The sequence below is a fragment of the Chiroxiphia lanceolata genome, chromosome 8 (genome assembly GCF_009829145.1).
Source record: "Chiroxiphia lanceolata isolate bChiLan1 chromosome 8, bChiLan1.pri, whole genome shotgun sequence".
Taxonomy (NCBI): Eukaryota; Metazoa; Chordata; class Aves; order Passeriformes; family Pipridae; genus Chiroxiphia; species Chiroxiphia lanceolata.
In genome coordinates, this window is record NC_045644.1 from 36327076 (window position 1) to 36350217 (window position 23142).

The 23142-nt window shown below is 49.0% G+C and overlaps 1 protein-coding gene across 6 annotated transcripts in view; it reads right to left on the reverse strand.

The window, feature by feature from the left end:
* PRKG1 (protein kinase cGMP-dependent 1) overlaps nucleotides 1-23142 on the reverse strand; it is a 393869-nt gene that overhangs the window by 206455 nt on the left and 164272 nt on the right. For all 6 annotated transcript variants that reach the window (XM_032695058.1, XM_032695062.1, XM_032695057.1 and 3 more), the window contains one exon: nucleotides 14981-15094. In XM_032695058.1, coding sequence (XP_032550949.1) covers nucleotides 14981-15094 — 114 coding nt within the window. The remainder of the gene's footprint in view (nucleotides 1-14980; nucleotides 15095-23142) is intronic.

Consider the following 23142-nt stretch of genomic DNA (forward strand, 5'->3'; position numbering starts at 1 on the left):
AATTACAATCACCTTGTTCCAAAAAGAACATTTTAATGAGATTCAGTGTCACATCACAAGACTTTTCATAGAATCATGGACTGGTTTGGGTGGGAAGGGACCTTAAAGCCACAGGCAGGGACACCTTCCACTATCCCAGGTTGCTCCAAGCCCCGTCCAGCCTGGCCTTGGACACTTCCAGGGATCAGGGGCAGCCACAGCTTTTGTTCAATAACACGCTGCCATCAGCAACTGCACACAAATAACGACACCCTGCACAAGAGCACAGCTCAGAAATCCCCCACAGGATCAGTGCTGACTGCCTGGGACACACCAGCCCTCTCCCAGGAAGTTTCCAATCTCAGGTTGCAAGTCCTATTATCCCAGTTTTATGGACACCTGTGCTGAAGGACAGGAGGACTTATCCAAAACCACATTCCCAGAACAAGCAGAAATCTCAACTCATTCTTCAGCCGTGTGCTTCACTCCAGGTTGTATTTATTTCTCCTCCAATAACAGAAAATGCCATCCTCTCTGAAAGCTGGGACTACTCAGAATGAAACTCTGCAGGTCCCCTGATGGCCCCACACAAACTGGACCAGCTTTCAAACAGCTCCAAGTCCAAAGCAGGAGAGCACTTTAAAACCTGTTAAAATCTTACCCAAAGTCATAAAGCAGAATAAAGATGATTTATGGACCTTTCACTGTTTGTCACCACTACCCACAGCAATCCAGCCCACACCTCCCATTTCCCACGTGCTCCCCCTCCCTCCTGCCAGCAAAAGTGTTTATCCGCTGCTGCATCTTAGGTAAAAATAACCCAAAGGGGGGGGTTAGCATGTTAGGGAGAGTTAATATTTAACCCAGACCCTTCCCAGTGCAGTTCCTGTGTCCCTGGACACAGAGGAGTGCACTGGAATAAGCGGAGGTGGACATTGCTGCATCTCCTTGAGGTTTGCTCCTGCAATCCTGGGATCCCTCACCCCCAGCTCCTCCTGGGAAGTGAGGCTGCCCTGATTCCCTAAGCAGGGACAATGCTCTGAGTTTGAGAGGTTTGGGTTGGACAGGAAGGAAAACGTGGACCCCAAGGAGGTGTCCCTGTGCAGGGGATTTCCATCCCCTGGGGTTTCAGGACCCATCTGCACAAAAGCTGCCCTGGCAGAGCCTCTTCAGGAGGAGGTTGGACAGGGATTGTTGGGGTCCTTTCCAAACAAGAGGAGCCCAGGATCAATACAAAGGTGTCTGCTCGTCATGGATACACCACTTCAGTCTCCTCTCCATGCAAAGCACAGCAGCCTTCAACTGCTCCCCTACATCAGCTAAATTTTCCTAAATTCACCTTATTTCCTCCTCTTTCCCCAATTCCACCTTGGCATTATTTGGACGGTCCTTGGACCAACTTGGGATAGTGGGAGGTGTCCCTGCCCAGGGCAGGGGGCTGGAATGAGCTAAGCTTGAAAGTCCCTTCCAACCCAGACATGTAATGATTCTGTGATCAAGATGACCTTAAGATGATCTCCCATCCAACTCAAACCATTCTGGGATTCCATGATTCCGACTCCACTGCAGAAGGAAGAAATCCATTTTCCTGCAATTCCCATTAGACTCTAATTACCGTGTCAAGGAAGGTGTGTGGAGTCTGTGGGAGATTCTGCTCATCCCCCGGCCTCACCAAACTGATGTGCTGCAGCTCCTGCTCAGCACCTACAGAACTGTTTGTGTTTGTGCCAGGGCCTGAGGAGACGTGACAGGCTTTGATAACAACTCCTGTCAGATATCCCCGAGCAGGGATGTTACAACAGCACAGAACAAAGCCAACTTTGCTCTTCTGCACAGAGGATCTGACAACAATAAATCTGTATTTGGGATGTCTTGCAATGAAAGAATCACAGAAGTGTTGGGAAATGCTGGAGGATCACAAAAGCACAGGGAAAAAATGCAAGGCACAAAACCCGCTCTGAAGTGGTTCAAGAGCCTCCTCAAGCAGAGGACACGGGATCTAATCAGATGCCAAGGGGCTTTGAAGTGGAGAAGGTGTCTTCCCAAGGAGGGGTGGGCAAGGAAGGTGGGAGAGCCACGTCCCAGCTCTGTCTGTGCTGCCAGCACTACGAGGGGTCTGGACAAGGGCTCACCCCTCTGGAATGGGGCTGGTGACATCCACACACCCACCACGAGGCATTTTCACACCCCAGGATGCCAAGCTCAGCCAATTCATCCCACTTCCGGGCAGTTCCTGTCCCCCACACCAACCCCTCAGCCCACAAGTGCTCCTCTTCCCCTCCTTGCCATCTCCTCTAAGGATGAGCCCAACCATGGAGCTCTGGGCATCCTCCTGAGTTCCCAGCACGACTCCTTGGAGCACTCACTGCCATTTGCTCTTGGCTCACTGGATTTTCCTTTCTCCTGGTACAAGCCATTAGGAACATGGTCCCCTCCCAAACCACGATGTTTACTCTCCATGACCTTTTTGGTTCTGCTCAGAGCACTTGGTTTCACAAGCACCGTGCTCAGGTTTGCCCATCAGCGAGGTCATTTCTAGAGGGTTTTGCCCAGGAGGCTTTCTAAGGAAATAAAGTTTTGCTCCAAGTGGCTCTTTGCCTGACGGTGTTACAATCACTGCAGTTCCACGGCCTGGCATGCCAGGAACCACCTACCCTCCAATCAGAGAATCCCAGAATCACTGAGGTTGGAAAAGATTTCCAAGGTCACCGAGTCCCCCCTGTGCCCGATGCCCCCCTTGTCCCCCAGCCCAGAGCACTGAGTGCCACGGCCAGGCCTTCCTGGGACACCTCCAGGGATGGGAACTCCAAACCTCCCTGGGCAGCCCCTGCCAAGGCCTCACCACCCTTTCCAGCAACAATTCCTCCTCCTGGCCAACCTGAGCCTCCCCTGGCACAGCTGGAGGCCATTCCCTCTCCTCCTGTCCCTTGTTCCCTGGCAGCAGAGCCCGACCCCCCCCGGCTCCCCCCTCCTGTCAGGGACTTGCAGAGCCAGAAGGTCCCCCCTGAGCCTCCTTTGCTCCAGGCTGAGCCCCCCCAGCTCCCTCAGCCGCTCCTGCTGCTCCAGCCCCTTCCCAGCTCCGTTCCCTTCCCTGCACACGCTCCAGCCCCTCCGGGTCTCTCCTGTTGAGGGCCCAGAACTGGGCCCAGCCCTCGCGGTCCCTCAGCGGTGCCAGCACAGGGACGGGCACTGCCCTGGGCCTGTGCCCACACCGTGGCTGGCACAGCCCAGGGGCCCTTGGCCTTCTTGCCCCCCTGGGCACCCCCGGGCTCGTGTCCGGCCGCTGTCACCAGCACCCCCAGGGCCTTTCCCAGCTTTGCAGCCCCTCTGCCCCAGCCTGGAGCTGCAGGGGTTGGTGTGACCCAAGGGCAGGACCCGGCACTGGGCCTTGTTGTCCCTCAGCCCAGGGATCCAGCCTGTCCAGCTCCCTCTGCAGAGCCTTCCTGCCCTGCAGCACATCAACACTCCCACCCAACTTGGTGCCATCTGTGATCTCACTGAGGGTGCACTCGGTGCCCTCATCCAGGTCACCAATACAGACACTATTATTGATGATCTGGACAAGGGCACCAAACGTTGGCAAATTCCCAATGCTTCAACACTGACACTCCACCACCAAAGACATTCTTCCCTTTGCCTTGCCCTTGAAATAAAATCTAAGTTTAAAAGACAGGCCCTGATCTGGGCACGTTGTGGGAATTTAATCAGTCACTATTCCTGGCCTCTACTCCGGGTAAGGCAGGCAGAGTAACCCGAGAGCTGAAAAAGCAAGAAATAAAGACAATTCGAGTTCTTCAAAGCCAGCAAGGCTTTTGCCTTGTTCAGATCTCTGCACTTAGCTTTCGGTGCTATCTGAGCTGCTCAGCTGGCTCCAAATGGCTGGAGTTCAATGCAAATGCCTCGAGTTCAACTCAATTCCCATCAAAAAAACACTTCAGGGTGTCCAGGACGTGTCAGAGGAAAAGAGAAGACAGTTTTAAAGTGGCATCTGCACTTTCTGCTGTTTACAGAGCCCTGAAAAACCAAAGGACCAACAAAATCTAGCTGAGCCTCTGCCCACGCTCCTCATTCCTCTGGTTAATTAAAAACGAGACACTATTTAAATCTCATTTCCTCAAACTGGGCTTCAGGCAGAGGCTGAAAAGGGCAAAGCTTCACCAAACCCATTTCAAACACTCCTGACTTTGATATTCAGAAGGAAAGGTTCTTAAAAATAACTTCAGAGGAGTGAATGCAGCTGTCAAGATTCTGTTGTCTGGGTGGGTTTTATTGCAGCCTAAAGATAAATAAAAGCGCTCCCGTTCCGAGTCCATTCCCAGAGAAGATGCAATTCATGGAATATAATGAGTTTTTCAAACATGGAATATAAAGAACTTGTTTGGAGCCTTGTTTTGTTGGGTTTTTTTAATTAAAAAGCCTATCTGCCGTTTTGTCAATTTACTTGGTATCCAAGTGCTTTTAAACACTGGCACTTAAATAATATGAAATCCATCTTTGCCAGGAACCTTTAGAACTGATAAGTGCAAGTAAATTACACCCTTTTCTACACCATCCCAAACCTGAGTTGGGCTTTATTAGGGAGCTGGGGGGGGGGGGGCGCAGCCTGAAGGAAAGGAGGCTCAGGGGGGACCTTCTGGCTCTGCAACCCCTGACAGGAGGGGGGAGCCGGGGGGGGTCGGGCTCTGCTGCCAGGGAACAAGGGACAGGAGGAGAGGGAACGGCCTCCAGCTGTGCCAGGGGAGGCTCAGGTTGGCCAGGAGGAGGAATTTGTTGCTGGAAAGGGTGTGAGGCCTTGGCAGGGTCTGCCCAGGAGGTTTGGAGTGCCCATCCCTGGAGGTGTCCCAGGAAGGCCTGGCCGTGGCACTCAGTGCTCTGGGCTGGGGGACAAGGGGGGCATCAGGCACAGGGGGGACTCCAGGGCCTTGGAAATTTTTTCCAACACACACTGATCCTGTGTCTCTCTGATTCCCTGATTACTGCACCAAAAGTTTCCCAACACTGCAAGTTCCCAGTTATTTCCCCCTGACTGATGCAAGTTGCCACAAGCCAATGGATTTATGCTGGGAGGTCCAGAGCAGTTGTTTTGTCTCAGAGCGTTTGCAGCTGAGTGGGCTGGGAAGTCTGATGAGTCCCCAGAAATACAGTGGGATTTTCAGCTCCTATCAAGAATTCTGCTTCCCATAGGAACTGGCACTGCTGGGCAGCACCAGACAGCAGTGACACAGAGCAGGGGCAGAGGAAGCCTTGCTTTGTACAGCTTGAGCTGTCCTACACAGACACCTCCTCACTTCACTTCCCTTCAACACCTGTCCCCGTAAAAAATCCCACTTCAAACGACATCCATAAAACCAGGACACTGAACAGCTCCCCTTTGGAAGTGCAAAGGCAATCCAAGCACGGCCAGGGGGTCAGGAATAAAGATGGGGCACTGAATGCTACAGAAGGAATAGATTTCCCTTTATCAGCACAGGAATTGTCTGCAAAACCCCTGCAGGGCTGCTCCTGGTTCCCTCAGGCTGGAGTTCCACCCTGACAGCACACGAGGGAGATGAAGCCCTGGTATGTGGAGTCATGGCAGTGCCCTTAAAAACCTTCCAGGGACCTTCATTCCCCAGGACACACCAACAGGGCCATGGGAGAGGTGGGGGGGTTCCCCTGGAGAAGAGAAGGCTCCAGGGAGAGCTGAGAGCCCCTTCCAGGGCCTAAAGGGGCTCCAGGAGAGCTGGAGAGGGACTGGGGACAAGGGATGGAGGGACAGGACACAGGGAATGGCTTCCCACTGCCAGAGGTGTCTCTGCCCATAGTTTTAAAACTGGATGGTCTTTAAGGTCTCTTCCAACTCCAACCAGTCCATGATCTTGCCTTGGTTCATATTCTGAGATCTCCTGGCATGTGACTGAGCCATGGACACACATAAACCAGCTGGGACACAGGCCAGCCTTTGGGATCTCATCCCTTTGTGGAGTTCAAACCACCTTTTCCCCCCTTTTCCACAGCTTCTGGTAGCCCTGTGTCCCCAAAGCAGTATTTTCATTCACATGGACTGTAAAATCTTCTTTTCTTTTCCAATCATCCCTGAAATACTCAGCCCCAGCAATTTTCCAGCAAATGGCTCTTTAGGATCCCAACCTCTGGCTTTAATCATCATTTAACCCTTTACCTCCTAAAAGTAACCAAACCAGCTCCAAACTTGTGCAGATCATCCTAATGATGACCCCAAGCTCTGGAGCCAGGCTGGGAGAGCTGGGGGGGGTTCCCCTGGAGAAGAGAAGGCTCCAGGGAGACCTGAGAGCCCCTTCCAGGGCCTAAAGGGCATTTGGTACCCTAATATTGAAAAGGATTCCAAGGTATTGGAAAATCCCTGTACTGGTCACAGGAATGTCACTGCACAATTCTGTGAGTGGTTCTCGTTATTTACACAAATGAATCTCTGGCCTTTCACATTTTACACTTAATAATAAAAAGAAATATTAATCTAAAGAAACTTTCCGTGGAGGTCCCAGGACTTCCACGTGCAGTTGCAAGTTCAGTTCTGAGGGGATTGTACTCCTCAATTAAGAGAATTTGCAGACTGCAGGTTCACCTGAATATTTTGGGAAAGGCTGAGAAGTGGGTCAGCCCCCACAGCAAGCAGGACACTGAGTTTGCCCGAAGGAATTTGTGATTCCCAAAGGTAAATCAGCAGCGAGAGGGTGAAAAGCAGGAACAAATCCAGCAGCAAAGTTAGCAGTGCAGTAGGATAGACATGTTTTCCCCCCTCTGTTCTGTTTTCCCATCCATTCAGTCCAAGCTCCACCAGGCTGTAACACAGCACATGGCACAGCCATCTGCTCCACCAACACCTCCTGCTCCCAAAATAGCCAGGCCCCCCCAAAGGAGAGCGGGGACCGCCTTCCCAACAAGCCACCTACTTCCAGCAGCAGCTCCAGCAGCTCTGGCAGCCACAACGAACTCCACAGGCCCTCCTGGCTTCCCACAAAACTGCTCTCCATCCCTTCCTGGGTAATCCCACACATGCTGCCTGCTCATCTCCCCCTGGAAGAGTCCAAGGCCAGGGTGGAGCAACCTGGGATAGAGGGAGGTGTCCCTGCCCATGGCAGGGGTGGGATGGGACGAGCTTTAAGGTCCTTTCCAACCCAAACCAGTCTGGGATTCTGTGATATCCCCTCTGTCCCCTCTCCTGCTCCCAAGCTGTGCTCCTCCAGGGATGTCCCAGGGAAGATTCCCTGCCCTGCCCCTGTCCCAACCCCACCATAGGGGTGCCCTGCCCTGCTCTGAGCTCCAAAGCCCTGCAAAACCAGGAAACAAAACCAGGGAGTGTCTGAGAGAAGAATCATTTTAGTATCAGTGTTCACACACCTATTCTGCCACAACAACCCCACAATATGGCCAAGGAGGGAGGGGAGAATACAAATTAAAAATAATCACCAGTGAATTCTGTAGCAGATTTAACACTGAAAAAATCCTACTCTTTGCTGTGGGCTGGAGAGATCTGGAGCTCTGGTTGCTGCCACAGCAGCAGAGGCAGCAGGATCATCCTGGTCCAAGAGGACAAGGGCACTGGAGATGGTGCTGCTCCATCCTGGCTCCAAGCAACACAAACTGCAGCACATTTACTGGCTGGGAACATATCAGAGCTTCTGGTTGGGAGAATTGTTTTCTGATTCCCTTAATGGAAGTTTATTGGAAGTGATGGACTTCAAATATAGGGAAGCACAGCTCCTCCAACACAGAAAGGTATAATCAAATCTTGACATTAATCCAGTGTAACTCAGAAAGGAACCCGGAGCTACCATGGGGAAAATAATCTGTGCAAACTCTGCTTTTATGGGCAGCAGGAAAAGCAGCACGGGGTGGTTTCCCTTGGTCTGAAGAGGCTTTAGAGAACAGAAGGTGGGGGTTGCTTTGGTTCTGAACCACAAATTGAGCAGTTCTGGGTCTGCCTTGGTACCAAGCAGCTTTTTGTCCCCCAGTTAGTGCCAGGAAATAGTCTAGAGAAGAAATTTTCTGACAGTGGTGAGGCAAAAGCAGACCCTGGACAGAGTGTTGTGTTTTAATCTGAGCAAATCCCATAAATTCCTTATCAATGGCAAATACTTCCATTTTATCCTCTGGTTTCTCAGCCCCTGCTCACAGCAAAGGTTTGGTATCCTTAGCAAAGTTCAGGCCCCTCATTTATCACAACTGCTCAGGCCATATTTCATAAATCAGCAATATCTCCAGTGGCACCTCTAAAAGGGGGTGACAGGGAAGCTCTTGTGAACTAATTATTTGACAGCTGCTGTAAATATTAATTAACTCTTCGAGGGCTGCACAGAGAAAGTCATCATTTGCTTCTAACTGTGTTTAACAGGGCTGGTTTCTCAGCTGATTCAACTCTGCAATCAAACCAACAGGAAAAATATCCACAGAATTGTTTCCAAACAACCCAAGTGCTTCATTTCCCCTGCCTGGTGACAATCACACTTCTTCGGTATCACACACAACAAACAGCACTTTATCATTATCTATCATTACTTTATTTGCTCTGGCAAACAGAGTTTCTAACCTTGGATTTAACCCTGACAGCTCTTCCCTACAATTAAATGCCCAGACTTTAAAGCTGCCCGTGATGTCTAAACCTCCAGGTGCTGGAGCAAAGTTCCTCAAGGGTTTTTCTGGGCTGAATAGTTTCACAGAACTTTCTCTCTCCGGGTATTTGACCTCATTCTAAAATCCCATAAGATTTTCCAGTGCTCCATTTGCACATTTGGCTGCAACAAGTTTTCCAACCCCATTCCTACAAAGCTGGGAGAGCTGGGGGGGTTCACCTGGAGAAGAGAAGGATCCAGGGAGAGCTGAGAGCCCCTTCCAGGGCCTAAAGGGGCTCCAGGAGAGCTGGAGAGGGACTGGGGACAAGGGATGGAGGGACAGGACACAGGGAATGGCTTCCCACTGCCAGAGGGCAGGGTTACATGGGATATTGGAAGGAATTGTTCCCTGTGAGGGTGGGGAGGCCCTGGCCCAGGTTGCCCAGAGAAGCTGTGGCTGCCCCTGGATCCCTGGAAGTGTCCAAGGCCAGGTTGGAGCAACCTGGGCTAGTGGAAGGTGTTGGGGTTGGAACTGGATGAGCTTTAAGGTCCCTTCCAACCCAAACCATTCCATGATTCCATGCAATAGATGCTTTCTGCTGGACCTTGCATTTGCCACCCCTGGTAACACATAGGGAGAGGTGGGGTCTTATTCTGACTTAAACACCAAGCCCCAAAATTTGGAAGTTTCATTCTTTGCTCTCTTTCCCCTCCCCTTTCACTGTTTCTAACAGAAAAGCTCAGAAACAAACCAAAATCCCACACCCCCAGTTCCTGAGAATCCCCAGGCTGAAATAAAAAGCAACTTATAAATAAGGAAGGTGCAAGCTCTGGCAAGATCTGGTTTTGTTTCTCTAAAGAAATGCAATTTTTTCCCTCCCATTTTATTGGATCAATGCACTAATTTCAAGGCTGTTCAGTCCCTGGGTTGGGAGCAGCTGCAGAAGTCAGGGATGGCTTATAAGGAATTGGCAGTGTGGGGTTTTTCCTTCTTTGATTTGAGCTGTTACTAAACTCAAGAAACCCCCAGGGCTCACCTGCAGCTCCTTTAACTGTTCTCAGGGGTGTTTGTGTTGCCTTCATTCCTGAGCAAATCTCCCTTGTCTCTCAAAGTCCTTAATTAGGGCTTTTAATTAAAAAAACCCACTTCTTTCTTTTCCTTTTCTTTGGGTTTATTTGTTTAGTTTTCAGGATGGGAGATGTTGGTGTTTTCTGTGCCTCATTTGACTGGAATTGGGGGTGGTTTTTACTTTTCTCTACTTTTTGTTTTCCTATTAAATTTATTCAGGATTAGCTTTGTCCCAGTGCCCAGAGTTTTCCCCTTGACCCTCATGCCTGGCTAATACTGTTGTTTTCTTTATTGGTTCACCTGCAGCTGCCTGGGAGGAGAAATATCCATGTGAGATGTCTTTTCCAACATTTTCTTCCCAACATTTCCCAGACAGGACTGGGAGCTTTCTGTACTAAAGACTTCTCAGAGCTGAAAGCCTGAATAGGAGACATTTCAATGGGCATTCCTCAAACTCCTGAAGGGATAAGGATCAGTCAGGATAAGGAATAACCCCAAAGCTGCCACAGCAGTTTTGAGGTTTTGAGCAAAGTGGGGACTTGAATCTTGAGGTGCCAGAACTGCATCAAATGTAAAAACAAAATAATCCCTGGATTTTGGAAGGAAACCAGTTTAAACACTGGCTTGATACTCAAACCCAAGCACAGGGTGGGTCATTCTGTCTACACCACACCCTTCCTATTTAAAAACAACTAATAATCCAATTAAGTATCAAGACATTGATACTTATTTCCTTTTTTTTTTTTTGCCCTGTTTCCTTCCCCAGCTCTGATTTTTCCCACAGGCCTGGCAACGTTTTGGGCTCCCAAGGAACCCAGGGGGTGGATGAATTTTTCATTGTGCTTTTCCCATCCCAGACCATTCTCTCTTGGATTAGACTGTGTCTGCATTAACCTTTCAGCCAGGACCCTGTGCTGGTCCCTCCTGAGCCCCAGAGATGCCATCCTGCAGGTGCTCCTGTCTCCTCAGCAACAAGAGGAGGAAAAAACTTCCTGCCCGTTGTTCTCAACATCATTTCCTCATTATCATCCCCATGGAGGAATAATCCAATCCCATTTTGTTGCATTACCTGGCAAAACCCATAAAGGTCAAAGAAAAATACGGTGCCAGGGAGGGTTTAAATTACTTTCTCCAAGGATATATCCATTTATTTCCTCCCAGGGCACTCCAGACTCTGCTTTGGCCATCCCTGGTGTCTTGAAGTAAGGGGAGAAAGGTTTTAATCAAATGGTTGAATATGTAAAGACAACCTTCTTTCCAAGGGGTGTTACTGTTTGAAGAAGACCTGAGCTGCTGTAATTGTTAGAGGAGAAACACAAAGCCAACATCCTTCTCCAGGGCTTTTAATGAGGCTCTGCTGGTTTAATTGGCAACTGCTGTTGCCTTATTTTTCCTTGCAAATAACCCAGGTTACCCAGCTCCTTGGAAAAGTTCTGTAATTTCTGAGGCTGCAACTACCAGCACACAGGACTCTATTAAATAAAAAAAAAAAAAAACCCAGCAGTGGAAAATTCAAACTCATCCAAGCTTGGCAAGGAATTGCTAAACTCCTGCCTTAATCCCACTGTGCCACACGGAGTTTTGTACAATTAGCACTGCTGGCAAGAGGGGGGGGAGCTTGAGAAAGTGGCTTTTGAGGAGCAGAAAAGAGATTTCCATAATTTAGAGTTTAACAGCCTCAGCCTGTGCTTTCTTTTTTGCTAACAGTCCCCCTCAAAGCACAGACTGGTGCTGAGTGTGTAACTCCCCTGCAAAGGGCAGCCTGTGGGAGGTTCCTATTGGAATTTTGCCCCCAGGAGAATCCATTTCAGATGCTAAAGCTACCCCTGGAATAACCACAACTTCCTGAGAGGATGAAGAATCCACTCCTTTCACAAAATCAGTGCTGTCCAAAATCACCTGTAGAGGTCCTGCTGAACTCTGCTCCACACATTATCCAAGAGGAATGAGAGCTACAGCACAAAAAAAACATCTTTTCTATCAGTAAATGAAAGTTTTTTTACTCAGCCTGAATTCAGCTGGGGGTAATTTTGTCTTTTTTAGCTTTTTTTTACCTGACCTCTCCTCGTTCCTCCTCCCCCCACGTTACCAATAACGGGAGATCAGAGACATCGTTGTAGGTGTGACACAGTTTATCCCTAATGAGTGGAGTTTTCCTTTTTCTAATGCACTGGATTCAATGATTTGTTGGAATCGGGGAGGAAAGCCTGTGATTCTGCCTTAAATTGCATCAAGGTTTGCATGTAGGCACCAGAGAGCTCAGGATAATCAGTGCAGACAGAGGAAGGAATGAGCTGCTGGTTTGGATTTCCCTGGCTGTGCAGTGGAAGCTGATCTGTGAACAGCAGTGATTCACAAAGCCTGGGCAGTGACATATTTGGGACAGATTGACCAGTTGCCACCAGAAGAAAAAAAAAGACAAAGCAAAAAAAAAAAACCAAAAAACTACTATTATTCTTTCTGTAATAGCTGGGAACAAAAAGCAAATGCTTCAGAATAACGACAGCCAGAAATCAGATGTCAAAAATCATCCAGTTGTCTTAAAACAAGGCCACGTGTCGTGAGATGTGTCCCTGCCTTCCTCAGTGCTCCTCAACACCAAGGCTTTGGTTGTTCTTCCTTCCCAGGCCCTACTCAGCCCCCATCCTGCTTTCCTTTGAGACAGGAGTAATTGTGACAAAATATTCTAATGGTTCTCTCGGGGCAGGCTTTCAAAAGACCTGGATTGCCTTATTAAAGAGGTCCTTAGGAAACAGGAGTCAGATCAGAATCATTACATTTTAATGTCTCCTAAATCATATGGAAAAGACAAAGCCCTTCCCGGGGTGATTTATGCCTTTGAGTTGCTCCTCCAGAGCGAGCAGCAGCTGAGGAGCCCGTGTAGACTAAACACAGTGACACTGAAATCTTCATTATTTACAAAGCCAGCGCCAGGGTACAGAGAGAAAGGAGTTCCAGCCAGAGCTGCCACTCAGCTGCCACATCATCCCGGCCCCCGTGCAGTGCTGGGCCTCACACCCCAAAAATCCACCCTGCACTCAGTCCCTGCTGCAGCTCCATCGCCCAGAGAGGAATCCTGAATGTCCTGCTAAGGAACTACACACATCAAAATGTGTGTAAAAATTCCCTCCCGATGCTCTGGAGGGAATGGGAATCTACCCCCTGAAAACTTGGAAGCCCCAAGTGTTTCTCTGAGTGAGAGCTGGGTGATGCTCCTTCCCACCACAGTCACCAGCAGTTCATGTCTGCTGAGACAAACCTGCTCAGAGTCACCCCCAGATGTGATGGAATGTTTCCTGGGGTTTGCCTTTCTACAGATCCATGACATTTATTTCTCATTTAGCCAAGAGCACAGGCAGGAGCTGGGAGCTGTTTGTACCCATTTAAGTCAATCCTATGCCCTGAAGTGATCTGAGCACCTCCCCGACCTCGGCTCAGTTGGGTTGAGCTCGAGCAGTTCCCCTGTCACCTGGAAGGATATAAAGCCCACTACAATCACAACTGGTTCTCACCTGAGCAGTAATGAGAGAGAAAAGACCTAAAAGTCTCTTGCTGGCTTTGAAAACACGGCAGAAGAAGGTGCAGGATTATAAATGTACAACCCTGGTGGGGAAGGGACGAAGAGCAAACAACCACAGACACCTCTTGGGAAGGGACAGAGGGTAACAACCACAGACACCTCTTCCTCGAGGCAACAGCTCTCTGAGAGTGCCTGGAGCGCTGACCTTACTCCTGCCCCCAATTTAATCAGAGAAAGAGGATTTGGCACAACTCAGTCCTGAGTGACAACCTGGAATTTTGCTCCAGAAAGGAGATTTAGGACATGGGAAAGGCAGTGGGAGCAAAACCGCCAGGACAAACTGCTGCAGTTTGATTTCCTGGTGGAAATCCCATACAAAGAGGGGAAAAGGGACACAGGAGTAGGGTGGCTGTGCAGGATTACACAAGGATGGGATCGTGGCAGTAGAGGATCAGGTGCCTTTTAGCTCTGCATTCCTAAGGGGAACTAAACAACCACCGTCCTCTCGTTGCCTTTTCTAGGATTCAACCATTCCCCCTCTGTCTCTGCTCTTCCCAACCTTCTCTGACCGTGTTTATCACACAGGCTGCTCATTTATCAGCACCCCCAACACCCCAAACCTTCCCCTGGACAGAGAAATGGGCTGTACAGGGATAAGGCACCGAGGGAGGAGAGGGGGGATCAGCACTTCCCAATCCCACCCGTGTTCCTGACGGTTCCTTGCTGGACTGGAGGAAGGAGGTGGAGCCCTCCCAGCAGAGCAGCCCAACACTCTGGAGGTCTCTGGGGCTGCCCCAGAGCTAAGCACAGTTTACCCTGCACATTTCCTGCTTTATTTGGGACAACTGCCTGCGTTGTAGCCAAGATTTCCCTGGGATAACCAGTGCAGGGTCTGCACAGGTGACAATGGAATCTCTCAGTGCCCTGCTCCAGAACTCGGGAACAGCACGTCCTTCACACAAGAATCCAGTTCTCTTCCCCTGTTTTGTCATTTCTGCCCATTTGTTCTTGCCCTTTCTCTCTCTTTTCAAAGCAAAATGAGTTATTTGTAAAAGGCCTTTTTCTGGACAGGGATTCATTCCCAGGCCTCATTATTCTGGGACTTGTCTTTGTATTATTCTACCCCATCTGTACCCTTCTAACTTCTCCCCTACAGCATCTTAGAACCACACCACTATTTATCATCTCCTATAAAACCTCTCTGCTTAAGACACCACCATAAACTCTGACCCCTCAAGATCAGGGAGGGCTGTGGTACCAAATATCCCAAATCCCAACTATTCATCCAAATTTAGAGGAAAATGTATTTATGTTGTATTTCTGTGATTTATTTCCTCCCCCTAATTGAGCAACTCCAGCCTTTGCCCAGGACACTCATAAAAGAAATCAGACTACAGGAGAAGTGCTGAAGAGTTCAGAGCAGGGGGTCAAGTGGCATCCAAGGTTTTTTTTTTTCCTGATTTATTTTAGTCAGCTAAGTGCGGAAAATTTGTCCTGAACAGATACTAAGCTCGACTTACTGAAGAATTATGAGGTCAGAAATGCTCTTCTAAGCCACAAAAACATAAATACCATGAGATTCAGCAGGAATTGTAAGGAAAACTAAGGGATGAGCTCCTCTGCATGAGGGAAATCAACCCGAGGTTCCTGAGGGAGCAAAAATGAGCGGCCAAATCCAGGGAAGCGCTTCCTCTGCGCCTCCTCCCTGCTCCCAGTGGCTAATCCCACACTAAAATCCACACCTTTCATGAATGAAGAAAGCAAAACAGCTGCCAGAGGCTGTAACTCCAAGGCAGAGATGAGAAAATCCCAACGAAATCCCAACATCCCAAATGCTCTTACTTTTGACAGTAGCGGTCCGGGTGCAGTTGTAGAGGATGGCCAGCTCCCCAAAAACCTTGCCAGGCCCCATGGTGCACAGCTTCACTCCTTCCTTTGTCACTTCAACCTTCCCATCTGTGAGAGAAAGAAAAGAGAAAAAAAAAAAAAAAAAGGTTTTAAAAAGGAAATGAAATTTCAGACTCAAGTTTTTTAAATATTATTTGCTTTAGGCCGGGCTGGACAGGCCTTGGAGCAATCTGGGATAGTGGGAAGTGTCCCTGTCCCTGGATAGGCTTTGAGGTCCCTTCCAGCCCAGTGAGTAAAACCACCTTGAAAAGGAATTTAAAAGATTCAAACCAACTGTTGCCTGGAGAAGATTTTGACACGTGAGGGGTTTTTTAGGGGAGCATCTGTACAGCAAGGAAATGCAGAGCACTAAGCCTCAAATTTCACATATTGCACTTCCAGGGGAAATTTCCCCCAATTTTTGTGCTAAAAAGGGATAAAAATTTAGGTCTTTAACACCCCACACAAAAACCACAGAGTAATTTTGCTCATTTTCACTGAGAAACTAATCCCTGGGAACGCTCATCCATGAAAAACAGGCTGCTATCAAAGGGAAAATGACTCTGACCCCTGGCCATCACTGAATTCCCATCTCCCTGGACCTTTCCTTCCTGAACATCTCATTTTATGAGAGGGAATCTGCTTTATCAGCTTATCCAGAGACCTGGGAGGGGGATTTAAAAGCGAGGGTTGAATGGTAAGAAAGGAGCTGAGGACCAAGCTGGGGGTTGGGAGTGACCAATCTTTTAAATTTCCAAGGACCTTTGAAAACAAGGAGAAGGGAAAAAACAAGTGATGCAGCAGAGGACACACAATAAACCCCAATTCCATTCCTTTTATAGGCTAAATCCCCTTTAAGAGTAATTTTCCAAATTTTGATTCCTTTCTCCCTACTCAGTATCAACCTAATAAGAAGCACAAAAATAGATATTTATCTCAAGGAGGCCCAACACCAACCTCTAATGGTGCCTCACCCACTTCAGACACTCATAAAGGATTTTAAAGGATACATTTATTTATTTTTTAACAGAACTGAGTTCTTCAGCAGAGCTGAAAGGGGGATATTTCTGCAAAAAGCTCCACAACAAATACTCCCCCTCCCCCAGGGAATGACTTTCCTTCACTTTTAGCTCATGGAGTGATGGAGATTTGAGCTGGAAAGCACCACGTTGCACAGATGATTTTTTACCCCATACTGCATCAGCCATTCCTCCCCACAGTGTGCAGGAAACATAGCAGGGAGGAAATTAAAATACCAATTTCCAAAGGACTGAGAAGATTTCCCAGCAAGAAATTGTGGGTATTGGCAAGAACGGGTAAAATGATGCTCTAAAAAAAAAAAAACAAAGCCAAAGTCATTTCACTCGGAAAAGAGGGGATCAGCTTCCAAAAGGAAGGAGTTATTTAGATTTGAAGGCAATTATCCCACCCACTGTCACCTCTGTGCCTCAAGCAGCAGCTACGGAGTTAAGCAGAAAACTGGGAGCTTCAGGAAGCACTTGGAAAACCACAAACTGCTCCAATTCAATCTAGTTTGTGTTTCACAGCAAACCCCCAAAGCTGCTGACGGTTCCAATGCCCTGTGAGCCAGGACAGGGCTGGGCTTGGAAACAAGGACAGAAGCCCAAAAGCACCCGTTCCATGACCTTGCCTTGGTTCATATTCTGAGATCTCCTGGCATGTGACTGAGCCATGGACACACATAAACCAGCTGGGACACAGGCCAGCCTTTGGGATCTCATCCCTTTGTGGAGTTCAAACCACCTTTTCCCCCCTTTTCCACAGCTTCTGGTAGCCCTGAGTCCCCAAAGCAGTATTTTCATTCACATGGACTGTAAAATCCTCTTTTCCAGTCATCCCTGAAATACTCAGTCCCACTGCAATTTTCCAGCAAATGGCTCTTTAGGATCCCAACTTCTGGCTTTAATCATCATTTAACCCTTTACCTCCTAAAAGTAACCAAACCAGCTCCAAACTTGTGCAGATCATCCTAATGATGACCCCCAAGCTCTGGAGCCAGGCTGGGAGAGCTGGGGGGCTTCACCTGGAGAAGGGAAGGCTCCAGGGAGACCTGAGAGCCCCTTCCAGGGACTAAAGGGGCTGCAGGAGAGCTGGAGAGGGACTGGGGACAAGGGATGGAGGGACAGGACACAGGGAATGGCTTCCCACTGCCAGAGGGCAGGGTTAGATGGGATAGTGGGAAGGAATTGTTGGCTGTGAGGGTGGGGAGGCCCTGGCCCAGGTTGCCCAGAGAAGCTGTGGCTGCCCCTGGATCCCTGGAAGTGTCCAAAGCCAGGTTGGGATCCCTGGTCTAGTGGAAGGTGTCCCTGCCTGTGGCAGGGGGTGGAATGAGATGACCTTTAAGGTCCCTTCCAACCCAAACCATTCCGGTGAAAGCAACCTCTGTTCCTGCAGAGCACCAGTGGAGCTCCTGCTCTGGACCCACAGCCTCCCCCAGGGACAGGCAGGAACCCCTGCAAGAACACAGGGGATGCCTCAGCACGGTGGCATTTGGGTTTTACCAGGGATTGTCCCCACAGGATTCCCTGGAAGGACAATCTGCTCCAGCCCTGCAGCCTCTGGGCACAGCTGGACACAGTCCTGGGAGACCTTCAGGAATGAAGTGCCCAGCCTGGGAGAGGGTCAGAGCACAGCGAGCCCCTTGGCAACCCTGACAACCACAAGGCTGGTGGTGTTTGCTGGCTCTGAGCCACCTCTGCTGCTCCTCCTGCCCTTTCCCAAAGGACTTTTCCAGAGCTTTTCCTCCTCAAACACCGTGTTCTTCTACCAATCCCAGAGCAGTCCAGCAGGGACTTCATTACCAAAGAGCTGCTGCAGGAGAGAACAGATCCCTTGGTTCAGAGCACAGGAAGGAGAGGTTGACCAGGACAGCAGCCTGAGGAAGGCTGGAATTGAGAGGAGAAGGAATCCAGTCCTTGACACCAGAGCAGGAGGAGGCTGCCCCTCCCTCCCTGGGGTTCAGTAATAAATGTGCTCCTTAATTACCATTTACTGTCCTGGAGAAAGTCTCCCATTCTCCTGCTGGGTAATTAAGCAATGTGGGACACTAAACACCCACAATTACTCCTCAGGCCATGAGCAAAATTCACCTTTGGTGGAATTAAAGGGTCAAATACAGTGATAAAAAGGAATTTCCCCATTTTCTCTTCCTCCCTGGCAGCCTACACAGAGCAGTTTTCCATGGAGGAGACAAACTGCTCCCTTGGATGGATCAAGCAGGTAAAGAAACCAAGCAAAATGGTTTTGATCACAATATTGATCAATTAATGGAGATCCAGTTGCAACTTGCCTTGGCATCTCCATCAGATAAACACTAAATAATGCAAGGGATGCTCCAGGCAAGAAGACTGAAAATGTTGCATTTCTCCAAAATATTGAATTCAACGTTGTTATTTAATTCCCTGCCGAGCTGATTTTGGGGAGCTTTGACTGGCATCCAAACAATGCACTTTTCTGTCAGCTGGAAGAAACTATTCCATCGTGATGGACAATGCAAGTGATTTTTCAAATAGAGCATGAAATAAAATAAAAACCTCCGTGTCTTCTCGAGCATGGAGGGCTTAGGAAAGTCCTGGCAGCTGGATTTTGAGGGCTGTCCCTTGCATTCCCCTCAAGTGCCTCCTGATCTCCACTCTCACATGGGCAAAACACACTCTGACACCCCTGCAGTGAAAGGGGCTTTGCTGCATCAAACAGCCAAGGCAAGTTTTAGGATCAGTTCTGCACTTCCCTTTCCACAACGAACACGAGAAGGTGCCCAGAGTGAAGGATCAGTAGATCGACACCTCCAGAAGCCACCAGCCCGCTCCCGATGGGAATATCTGCCACAAACCACTTCAACCAGGAAAACCCAGAATATTTTGTGTTTGGACACTCAGAAGTCTCAATTCTATGGTAGAGGAGGAGAGCAGTGCTTGGACAGGAGGGGGTGTGTTATCCTTCAAGGACCAGCTCTGGGAGGGAACAGCTGCTGGTGCAGTTTTCCTCACGTGGCTTTTGGATGGTAAATCAAGGCAGCCTGAAAAGCAGGCAGTTTGCAAACCCAAACAATCCCAGAATCACACAATGCTTTGGGTTGGAAGGGACCTTAAAGCTCAGCCAGTTCCAACCCCAACACCTCCCACTATCCCAGGTTGCTCCAACCTGGCCTTGGACACTTCCAGGGATGGGGCAGCCACAGCTTCTCCGGGCTCTCTGTGCCAGGGTCTCACCTCACCTCGTTGCTTTGTAGGATTTCAGAGATGCACTAAAACTGCATGAAATTAAGCTTTTTCCTAGTCCTAGGAGTGGGACTTCGAAGATCCTTGTGGGTCCCCTCCAGCCCCAGATATTCTGTGATCCTGTGAAACCAGAGACTGAAGAGCTTTCCCGTGCTGGCCTGGTCCCCCCACGCCTCCCCCGAGCCCTGGGACTCTCAGCCAGAGCCTGGCTTTGCAAATTAAACTCAGCTTGCTAATTGCATTGTAGTTGCAAATGTAACTGTGAGGTAATTAAAGGTTTAATTGCCAAGTGGCTCGTTGACACCAGAGCCCCCCCAGCTGAGATTTGTTACATTTTTGTTTGTCAGAAAACACAAACTGATCGTGGGTTGGAAGGAACCTTCAGGATCACATCCTGTTCCACGGGCAGGGACACCTTCCCCTATCCCAGACTGCTCCAACCTGGCCCTGGACACTTCCAGGGATGGGGCAGCCACAGGTTCTCTGGGCACACTGTGCCTGTACCAGTTCCTGCACAACCCCTCAGGAGTCAGAGTTAAAAACGGGGTCACTGTGACCACAGAAATAATAAATGAATCCATAAACCTACAGCTGACTGAGGCACATCTGAGCAAAGAAGGATCCCTTCTGTCCTGTCCAACACCCCCAAAGCCTGGGGTTTGCCTGGACAAGGACATTTGCTGCTCTGTCACCTGGAGCCCACACAATTAAACCTGAAATAACATCTCTGCCTGAGCTTCTTCCACGTTCCTCAGACGAATGGAAGCATAAAGGAAATTGCACTAATGCGACTCTCTCCATCAGTGGGATCATTTTTAACTCCCAATAATTAAATGGCCGTTTTCTCTTTCCCAGGCACAGAAGAAAACAGATTAAGTTGACTCTGGGAACTTGTCAGTCTGGGTGGAATTTATATCACAGGCAGGATTTCTGTTCCCAGCTCTCCCTCTCCCTCCCAGCTCATATGGGGGGGGAAAGGCCATTGAGTCTTCCATGACTCCCAAGCCCAAACCAGCCCCCTAGTTCCTTAATTTTAGAGACACAAGAGTATTCAAGAGGGCATCTAAGATCCCAAAGTGCATTTCTATAGTGGGAGGTTTCAATAAGAAAGTTCCTTCTGCCATCCAGAATCATCAGGAATGGGGCAGTGCCATTCCCAGCCTGTGTTTCTCTATACCCAGGAGACCTCTGGAAAGCCTAAATCTTTATTTTCAACTGTATATCCCAGCAATGCCTTTGAAACGTGGATAAGAGCAATCATTTGTAGCATTATTTACATTATTGGTCCCTCTTCAGATCCTGCACTCTTGGGGGGGGGATAAAAGCTGGTTCTCCCAGGAGGACACTAATTACTCATCACACTTCCATGCCAGGTTTAAAAATAAAAGCACTTCTGGTGAAAAATTAGGAAAATTAAAAAGCAGGGTTCGTCATGAACTTGTGTATTCACAGGCTAGAAATTTCATCACACAACTCCAGAAATGCCAGGAGTGGTGGGAGGGGGATTCCCTGGATTCAGTGCACAATTCATGAGTGACTATTCAATATTTTATTTCCGTGCTGTTTCACACTTGGACTGCAGCTCCATTTGGTGGAGGCTGTTCAAGCTCTGCTCTGAAAACACGGGAATAATTGTCTGCACCAAGTTTTCCTTAGGAATTCTCCCTGTGGATCTGCAGATTTTCCTGAACAGCAGTGAATGTATTTCAGAAATTGCACCTGAGATGAAGCCTGAGTTCCCATCCCATCACACAGTGCCAAGGGCTTTTATCACAGAATCATGGAATAGTTTGGGATGGAAAGGAACATCCTGTCCCACCCCCTGCCATGGGCAGGGACACCTCCCACTAGCCCAGGGATCCCAACCTGGCCTTGGACACTTCCAGGGAGCCAGGGGCAGCCACAGCTTCCCTGGGCAGGTTCAGCACCTTGAGAACTCGTAGTTTCAGTTTTAAAAATGAGGAACTTGATTAAAGCCAAGCTTTTCACGAGCAGCTGGGCTCAGCCTCGCTGGAATTCCCCATGGAAAATGGAACCAGCCAGCAGCTTTGAGCTTTGGCTTTCCATGGGATTCAATGTCTCCTTCTCTGGAATATTTATTTTTTCCAGGGTTTTCCTGCTTTGTTCTTCACAGCTCCATGAGTCCCCCACAAGCACAGGCCGAGCAAAGAAAACAGTAAATCTTCAGGTGGGGGAAAGAGGAGAAATCAGAAAGCAAGAGGTTAAAGCTCAAGTGATGCTCTCCCGCTCCTTCCCTGCTCCGGAAGGCAGGAGGATTCCCAACAGGAGGATTCCCAGCCTGCTGTGCCCAAGCCAGGAGATGTGCACCTACAATCTGCTTTGCTGGGATTGTCACAAACACCACATTTACAGCTGCTCATAAGCTTAAAAAAGGGGGTTTTGCACCCAAACTTTGCAGCTGAGCCAACCCAGCAGCTCCTCCAAACTCCCTCCCTTCCCTCTCCCAGTTTCCATTGCTTTCCCAGCGAGCTGCAGAGTTTCAGTCCCTTTGGTCCCCCAGTAGGATCCATCCAGCAGCACCCCCTGCTCCTTCCCAGCCCAAATTCGGGACGGTTTTGACAGTAATAAAAGGGAGGAAAAAAAAATAAATGCATATTTCGCCAAGTTTGAAGTTGCTTAAAAAAAAAAACCACAGCAAATCACTGAAAGAGTGCTTTGAATATGGAAAAAATACCATTTTTCCTTAGTTGCCTCCTTGGAAAAAACCTGAACAAATTGTGAGAACGTTTCCCAGAGTGATCCCATTTTCAGCTGCCATCTCAGAGGAGGTTTAAAGCTCAGTCTTCCAGAGTTCTGCACATGAGAGGGAAGTGACCACTCGGCACCTCCTCAGGGTGGAGATTGATGACACTGTGGAGCCTCAGCCAGAACCCATTCCCAAAAAGCCCTCAAGTCAGCTTTTGGCTTGGGAGATGAAATCTGAGGAGAGGGAGGCAAATGAAGCAAGACATGATGAGTTCTGACTCTCAAACCTCCTGGGGTCACTCCAACCCCTCCACAGGCTTCAGCAAACCCTTCTGAGGGGAACCAACTTATCTGACCTCCTGTAAAACCTCCTGGGGAGACAGTTCCAACTGGGTGGAGCACTGGGACAGTCTCCCCCAAAAGGGCACATTGGCAACTGCACACTGGAACAGGGGGGGGATATTCAGTGCCAAAGTTTATTTAGGAGAGTTAACTGATGGAATGTCAGCCCCTCTGCCATCAAACCACGCTGAGGTGGCCACAACAACGTCCAAAAGCCAGTTTTTTCCCAAGCCATGGCCCTCTCTCCCCTCGCTGGCTGGGACCTGCCAGCAAAAAAATGCCAGCCTAGGACTGGTTTTAACAGTGGCTTTTAAGAAGTACTTTAAAACTGAGCTTGAAGCTGTTCATCAACGTGTACAATCTCAGCAGCCTGAAGCTGTGAGGAACAGGAACACTCCTTGGATTTAAATCAAATTTAATCCCAGAGGAGGGATTACTGCAGATAAGAGCAGGTCTGCATCCCAGTTTCCAGCCTGTCTGCAGGAACAGGGGATGGGAAGAAGAAGGTGATTGCCAAAATGTGCATCAGCAGCCTGGGGGCAGAGAGGAGCTGAAAAGGGATAAAGAAACTTCCCCTGGGCTTTAAAAGTGGGAATTAAACCCTAGAAGAGAGGAAGGCAGGGAGTGAGGCAGAGCATGAAGAGCACAAGGCAGGGAGGGCCAGAGTGTGGCAGAGCAGAGAAAATAACCCAGGGAAGGAGGGACTGAGCTGTTGGTGAGACTGAGCTGTTGGTGAAGAGAATTTGGGAATCTAAAGGTCATTCTCAACTATCTCCTCCCGTGACCTTCCCAAGGCAACTCTGCAGCCAAAGCTAATTAAATGGGTAT